Source organism: Hordeum vulgare, chromosome 7H (assembly GCF_904849725.1).
Source record: "Hordeum vulgare subsp. vulgare chromosome 7H, MorexV3_pseudomolecules_assembly, whole genome shotgun sequence".
NCBI lineage: Eukaryota > Viridiplantae > Streptophyta > Magnoliopsida > Poales > Poaceae > Hordeum > Hordeum vulgare.
The window spans coordinates 16278669-16286369 of record NC_058524.1 but is presented as its reverse complement, the minus strand read 5'-3'; the positions used below and the strand labels follow the sequence as shown (position 1 = coordinate 16286369).

Below are 7701 nucleotides of genomic sequence, written 5' to 3'. Positions count from 1 at the left end.
CCACTACGAGCACCGATGAAGTTAGTTCCAAATACAAAGCAGCTTCGTTTCGCTCACAGAATAATAATATGCTCACCTCCATCTCTGAGATGCTTCCCTGATGCCGTGATGCGTGCAGGTTTGGTCTTTTGGACCATTCCATTATGTATGTACTCACCCCCAGGACACGCGCGCCAAACTTGCTTGGCACAGCAATACAATACTTGGACGCCTTTCTTGGGACTTTTCGGCTACACGATCAAGAGCATGGTGTAAGTGTAATGTAATGGAAAAGAAAGTTTAGAGCGTGCACTGACCAAAAGCACATTCTCTGCCATACAAGAACCAGTATCGTCTCAAATCTCCGGCGATGGCAATAGGATAAGTGGCAGAGTCAAACCCACCGAGTAACATACTAGCTCAACCTTCCAGTACCCTGCAAAGTGATAGATTAAGCCTCAATGATGAGTGATTATACAAAGTGGTGCCGAATTGTTTTCAAGTGGAAGACCCAAGACCAAGTGGAGGCTATCTTAGGCTATCAGCAAACACTCAGCACACTACAGGTGGTGAAGGCATGATCAGTCCAACAAGTGTGAAAGAGACTGGAGACAGTTACGTATTACTTGTGCAATGCAAGTTATCTCACTACTCTGCCATCCCTAATAGAATGGCTTCTATTGATATATGTGTATTTTAAATGTTTACGCGACAATATGATGGACATGTATTTTTTTAAAATTTACTCTCTCCGTTCCTAAATATAAGTCTTTTTAGAGGTTTCATTTAGAATGTAGATTCACTCATTTTGTTTCGTATGTAGAAAACTACATACGGATGTATATAGACATAATTTAGAATGTAGATTCACTCGTTTTGTTTCGTATGTAGTCCCCTAATGAAATCTCTAAAAAGACTTATATTTACGAACGGAGGGAGTATTTATTTTAGAAAAACAACAATTTGGATGATAGTGTGAAGATCCTAGCAAACCAATGACCGATTGCTGAAGAAGTGAAGGTGAAATCTAAAAAGAAAGACATACGTGGAAATCATTCAGTGCAAACTTGTGAATTGTTGAATAAAGATCTTTTTTTTTATCAACTGGCTTAATAGTGTACAGTAAACTACAGGGAACAAGAAACAACTGAATGATGAGATGAAAAACCAAATTTTCTGTTCATTCAGAAAAAGTAGGCATCTATTGCTAAATCTAGACAGAAATAGAAATATACCTGTTCTGCAGCTTGATTGATTGCTGCAAAACAGATTTAGCCAGTTAGAAAGTCCAGAATGGAGTATTCATCATTCAGTACAAATCGAAAACTTAGATTGTGCAACTGGAGTGTGGACAAGAGAACTGTATTTGTAGGGTCGATGTGTAAGCATCAGGAGAACTGCATCCCAGATGACCTCCTAGTACACTTGGAAGTCGTAAGTCATAAAGAAGAACCACCAGTTATTTGGGAAGTTGAAGAAGCATGATCCAATTTCAAAATTAAAGAACATGGTGCATATGTAGATTCACAATCACAAACAAAATGCAAGCTTTGCAGCTCAAACCACTTTCCTTATGTGCCAGGACTATTGCCACTTCCACAGACATGCACTGCAAGAAGCTAAAACTGTTACACATAGGTGGAACAAGTAAATTATTTGAGAAAGGGAAGTAAACTGGAACAGACACACAAATATAGAAATGTAATCAGGCCAATAGGTTACTACCTACATAACCAAAAAATAGGTTACTGCCGATTTTATGGAGCACAAGAGCGGCAACATGTAGACTGGACTTGTGATAAACTATCTTACTCTATAAGGATTTACATCTACTCCCTCCGTTCCTAAATATAAGTCTTTTTAGAGATTTCATTAGGGAACTACATACAAAACAAAATTAGTGAATCTACACTCTAAAGTATGTCTAGATACATCCGTATGTAGTCCTCTAGTGAAACCTCTAAAAAGACTTGTATTTAGGAACGGAGGGAGTAGATGATAATTCAAATCTTAATTTTCGACTCCCTCCATTAAAAAACAAGTGTCGTGGTTGACACTTATTTTGGAACGGATGGAGTATATGCTATCTCAGAGAAAAAAAAATGTTTCAATGCTGGCATACAGTCTGCCACTCAAATACATAGTAGTATGTTCCAATAGCAACACATTTGAGACAGAACACAGAAGAGCAGTTTCTTGCCTTCAACTGGAAGCAGAAAATTACACGCTGAACCACTTGCATTCAGATGATTTTGAATCATGTTACAAGCTACATGTTCATTCCAACTGAAAAAGAAATGATTCATTGGTATCTATGAAAGAGGATACAGTGAGAGTACAACAGGGTGACTGACCAGTCAGTTTCTGATTGTGAAGTATCTCAGCCCAACAGTGTAATGTAAACAAAAAAAAAAGCTGATCTTACATTGCTTCTCAGTAAAGAAGGGCCTCAACAAAATCAAAGTTTCAACCCAACATTGATCCCACAACAAAGAAGTGCATACCAAAAACTCGTGCCGTCCTCTCAAAACTCCAGCCATCCGGCGTGGAATCTGGCTAAATACAACTCCATCGGAACCAATCACTCAGCAAGCGATCTAAGAGGCGTGGCCGGTCACAAGACGAACAGCCATCCACGTTTGTAGCCCACGAGCGCACCCACGGTCACCGCCGACCACACCGCCACAACCCAACGGGCTGCAAGCAATGCCGCCTCCTTCATGGCGACCGACCACCCGACAAGCCAGTCCAGCCCCTCCACGCCCTCAAAGAAGTCCTTCCCTTGCACCCACCACAGTGCGAGCAACGAGAGCACGAGCAGCGGTGGCGCGACGAACTGTGTGGCCGCGGCGCAGAGATGATGGTTGTGCAGGAACACCTTCGCGCGACCATACTCTGTGTCCGGTGCGCGGTTGGCGTGCAGGCGCTGGTACCAGCAGAAGACGGCCTCGTTGAGGTACATCTGCACGGCGGCCCTGGATGCCAGCAGCTGCAGGCCGGCCGCGGCGGCCAGCAGCTTGACCTCCAGCTCGGGACCGTCAACGAACCCGCAGCACTGCAGGATGGAGGCGGCGGAGGAGACGAGGACGGCGAGGTGAAGGAGGAGGCGCGCGGGGGCGGAGGATGCGAGGACGGCGAGCCCGGTGCGGGGCTGGTCGGTGCCGAGCCAGAAGGCGCGCGCGAAGCGCCATGCGGGGAGCGCGGCGAGCGAGGCGACGGAGCCGGCGAAGGGGCTGGAGGAGAGCACGGTGGCGGCGAGCAGCGCGGCGAGCGAGGCGACGAGGTGCGCCGGGCGCGGCGGCGAGGCGAGCGCGACCTGGCGGAGGAGCGCGACGAAGAGGAAGGCGAGCGGGAGGAGCGGCGCGAGCGGGGCGGCCGGGGAGCGGGGCGGCGGGAGGAGGAGCGCCGGGGGCAGGAGCGCGAGCGGGAGGAGCAGGGAGAGGTGGAAGCCGGCGAAGTGCGGGCGGGAGGCGAGCGTGGCGTGGGAGAGGCGCAGGCGGTAGAGCTGCGCCGAGCCGTCGGAGGCCGGGGCGGCCCCGCCCCCGCGCTTGCCGGAGGGCGCGGCGGAGCCCGGCGGGCGGAGGACGGCGCGCGGCCCCGTGGAGGGGACGGCGTCCGGGTGGATGTAGGTGTGGACGGCGTAGAGGAGGAGGGACGGGACGTGGAGGAAGTGGGCGGCGGCCGCGAGGGCCAGCGACGCCGCGACCTGCGGCGCGTACGGCGGGACGGGGAAGGGGAGGAGGTCGTCGACGGCCATCGCCGGCGGCCGGAGCTGGGAGGGAGGGTGGGTGGATCGATCGGCGCAGTGGAGATCTGGGTGGGTGGGGAGTGTGACGGAGTTACCAGAGACCAGGGGAGGACTGAGTTGTAAATGGGCCGGGCTCTACGGGCCTAGATCTGGGCTCGTTTTGGACGCTAGCTTGGCCCATGTGCTGAGCATTCGAACTTTATTAGTAGATTCTCAAAAGAATAGTGGTCATTAACTTTTTATACTCTACATAAAAACTTGAAGAGCTTCTTTTTGAAAAGGAAAATTATGTGTTTGATGACAAGGATCCTGATTTTTTCTTTATGAACGAATTCTCGCATCCTTGAAACTAAGATCACACTACATGCTAAATCAGACATCGCTCTGTAAAACCAGGCTGCGCTACCAAAAACAGTTTCAGGCAGCACATTTTGTTCCAACTGAAAAGGTAGCTATCCCACACAAATTTGCAAATCGGAGCAAATATGGCGGCACGACAAGCGGTTCAAGAGATCCAACCAAAGAGCAGAGGGGCGGCGGGATGGATAAACAGAATCGTCATCATTATTATTATTGTGTATATAATACAATTTGCATACACTAATCACAGCGTGCCTCCTCGGAAGTGTCTTCGGAGGACGGACGAGTAGCAAAATCTCACAGCAGGTTCTTTATTCCAGTCATGGCAACAAAATGAATAGAGGTTCTCAACCGAATAATGATACATTGTGAGCGGATCTTAAATTATCTTCGGGGCAGGGCTCACTCGCCGCTCAGGATGGGGTTGATCAAAGGCTTCATCTGCGCGAGGTACACGATTGCCCACCTGCAGAGAAAGATTAATGAATTGTGAACAAAGAAGAGATGAGACAAGCAGCATGTAATAACCATACCAAGAAGAGGCTCGTGAATGCAAGGATGAGCTCAGTCAATTCTTATGAATATACGAAAATTTGCAACAGGAAAGTTAAGAGAAGTAGGAAAAACTGGTGTGCACAGAAAATAATGGCACCACAAGTAAGAAAAGTAAGATTTGAGTCACTTCTTTCTTCAGGTTCCAAGAACTATTTGTGCTCTAATTTTGTAGCAAAAATTAGGAAAACAGCGGCAGGAATGATTCTAATAAGCAAGCTGCATGGGTAAGAGAATTCTCATGACTAATTTTAATCAGAAAAAATCTTAGAACCAAAACCTTCAAACTAATTAGTACGAAATATATTGCACGACAAAGAAAAATACAATTTTCACAAGGCTTAAATACTGGGTTTGGATTCCCAGGTAGCCTATCAAACTAATTGGAACACAGGCGTCTAATTTAGTGTATTGTGCCTGGAGGATCACAGAAGTAACAGTATTGACTTTTACGGAAACAAAAAAAAAGGTACATAACCTCTTTCAATTGATCAAATTATATACTCTGGGTGCTGAACTAGAAATATTCTGGTTTATCCTATGTGAATTAACATTGAACAGCACGCATATGCATATTACAAGAACAAGTTGAGTGAAATATGTATGGGCGAGTTGAGCTACAAATCAAGGAAATAAAGCCATAAGTTTGCATTTTGCCACTTCATAGCGCCTATCCAATCATGATTAAGTGCTAGGCATGCTGTTGTCATGCAACACCTAGGCACACTTCAGCGCAGGCCTAGGCGAGCTTTTTCTTTTTACACTGCTACAAATAATACCATTCGTTGTATACCAGATATATTGGTCATCATTTATATTGGCCCAAATCTGACAGACATCTTGGTGTTATATTATGCCTGGATGGAGGGTCACAGAACTAACATTTGATTTCTACGGAAACCAAAAAAAATCAGTAGATAACCCCTTTCACTTGATCAAGTTATTTACTCTGAGTACCAAACTAGAAATATTATGGCTTATGCTACATATATCAAATGTGAACTAACATTGAACAACATGCATATTAGATATTACAAGAACAAGTTGAGAGAAATATGTACGTATGAGTTGTACTACAAATCAAGGAAAAAAGAAGCACCAAGTGTGTGTTTTGCCACTTCATAGCGCATATCTCGTGTACGTGCATGGCTAGGAACACATAGGCACAAGCCAAACATGATTAAGCGCTAGGCATTCCGTGGTCGCCCAGCTCCTAGGCAAATCTAGGCAATCTTTTATTGCACTGCTATAAATAATACCATTTGTTGTATACCAGATTTATTGATCATTATTTATATTGGACAACTGACAGACATCTTGGCACTAAAAGAATAACTGACAGACATCTTGGCACTAAAAGAATAACTAGTGCAAGCCAACAGATACTTTATGCCACATGATGTCAAGTAGAGTGCAAGTTAAATGGCCACAAATTTTCATGTCACAATTGCACGTCTGTAACATAAATTTTGATATGAGCATTATTTTTTTAAATGATATGAGCAGGACGTCAACAGTTGATGGGGGCAATCTTAGTGTAAGAAGAAAGGAGAAACCAAATGTGCGTGTGGGTAAAATGGATCAGAACTTACATCATCCAACAACAAACTGTAGCGGTAATAACCAGAGTCAAATGGAATCTGCATAGCAAGAGCGAAGACCATTAGCTAACAGGCTATACAAAATTAATGGATGCATATAAATGAGTGCAGAGGTAGACGCATCAGAGAATGTAACAGTGAGCCCAAGGTTTTCCAGGCATGCACAGATTCGTCTTTGCCCAACAATAATTGACTTAAATTGAAGAATGCATCGACGCATAGTGCAAACCATATAAAATCGTTGCTATGTAGCATGTCTACTCGGTTGGTGTCAATTTATATGCAATTAACCAGCACTAACTTAGGCGAACTTGCTGTATGTGCAGAAGCAGCACAACATTGCAAAGCTGCTATTTTCCCCCAATTGTGTCTGAATTCGTCTTGCAGAGGCTCTACTAGACCCAAACCCGGCAATGGCTCGAAGCATTGGACAGGATTTTCAGCGCATAGCTGCGGCTTCCACATAGCCCACAGCACCAACCCAACGATCCAGCCACTCTACCAAGAGCCCGGCCGGAGATCACGCGACGCCGAGCAGGCATCCACCGGCCCGCGGATCTCAGGCGGGCAAGCTCTACCAGACCTGACGGCCCAGCCTAACCCTAGATCGAGCCCGCTCTCCATCGCGCGCCGCGATCCGGCGGGAAGGGGAGGGGAGGGCCGGTCGAACCCCGCCTCCGCCAGATCCGAAGCCCCCGGCGCCATCCAGGGACTTGAACGGCGGCGAGACGGACCGGATGGAGCGGGATCGGAGGAGGAAGGGGGGGGGGGGGGGAGAGAGAGGGTTTGACGTACATGTTGGTGGAGGCGCCGCGGTTGCAGCAGAGGAGCGAGAACATGCAGGCGATGAAGCCGGCCAAGAAGAAGATGGCGGAGGTCACCAGGAACCCCATCGCCGGATCGGTCGCCGGGTCGGTCTCGTCGGGGTTGGAGGAGGAGGAGGAGACGAGGGGAAGGAGGAGCAGGCGGTGGTGGTGGTGGTGGTGATGGGGTTGCCACGTGACGTGCGCGCTCGTCGTGGACGCGGATCGGATCTGGACTGCAGGCGGGCCGCGGACCGCTGCGAGTAGACCACATACTGGCCAAACGGGTGGCCCGGCCCGGCCCGGCCCCGGCACGAGCACGGCCTGCATAGGCAATTAGTAATCGGGTCGTGCTCTGCCAGGTCCAGCCATGATCCGTTACTAAACGGCATGTTGACATGTTTAGTATATTGAGTCGTACTCCGTCCGTTCCTAAATATAATTCTTTCTAAGAGTTTCATTAATGAACTACATATGGATGTATATTTTAGGGTATAGATTCATTTATTTTGTTCCGTATATAGACACCTATTAAAATATCTTAAAAGATTTATATTTAGGTACGGAGGGAGTATGTTTTTAGGCTCGTGGCCTCATTTTTAGGGCTATTGAATTGTATATTATGTGTATGTATATTTAAAAAATTGAAAATATATAT

The 7701-nt window shown here is 46.9% G+C and overlaps 2 protein-coding genes across 2 annotated transcripts; both read right to left on the bottom strand.

Annotated features, from left to right (window-relative positions):
- Nucleotides 1-2199: 2199 nt before the first annotated feature.
- Nucleotides 2200-3779, bottom strand: LOC123407702. The gene has a single exon (XM_045100891.1). The coding sequence runs from the start codon at nt 3734-3736 to the stop codon at nt 2594-2596; it is 1143 nt and encodes a 380-aa protein (XP_044956826.1). The 5' UTR covers nt 3737-3779; the 3' UTR covers nt 2200-2593.
- Nucleotides 3780-4269: 490 nt separating this feature from the next.
- On the bottom strand, nt 4270-7226 carry LOC123409800 (V-type proton ATPase subunit e1-like). The gene is made up of 3 exons (XM_045102672.1): nt 7036-7226; nt 6232-6279; nt 4270-4553 (listed from the first exon to the last, which is right to left on the bottom strand). The coding sequence occupies exons 1-3, from the start codon at nt 7131-7133 to the stop codon at nt 4490-4492; spliced, it is 210 nt and encodes a 69-aa protein (XP_044958607.1). The 5' UTR covers nt 7134-7226; the 3' UTR covers nt 4270-4489.
- Nucleotides 7227-7701: the final 475 nt, after the last annotated feature.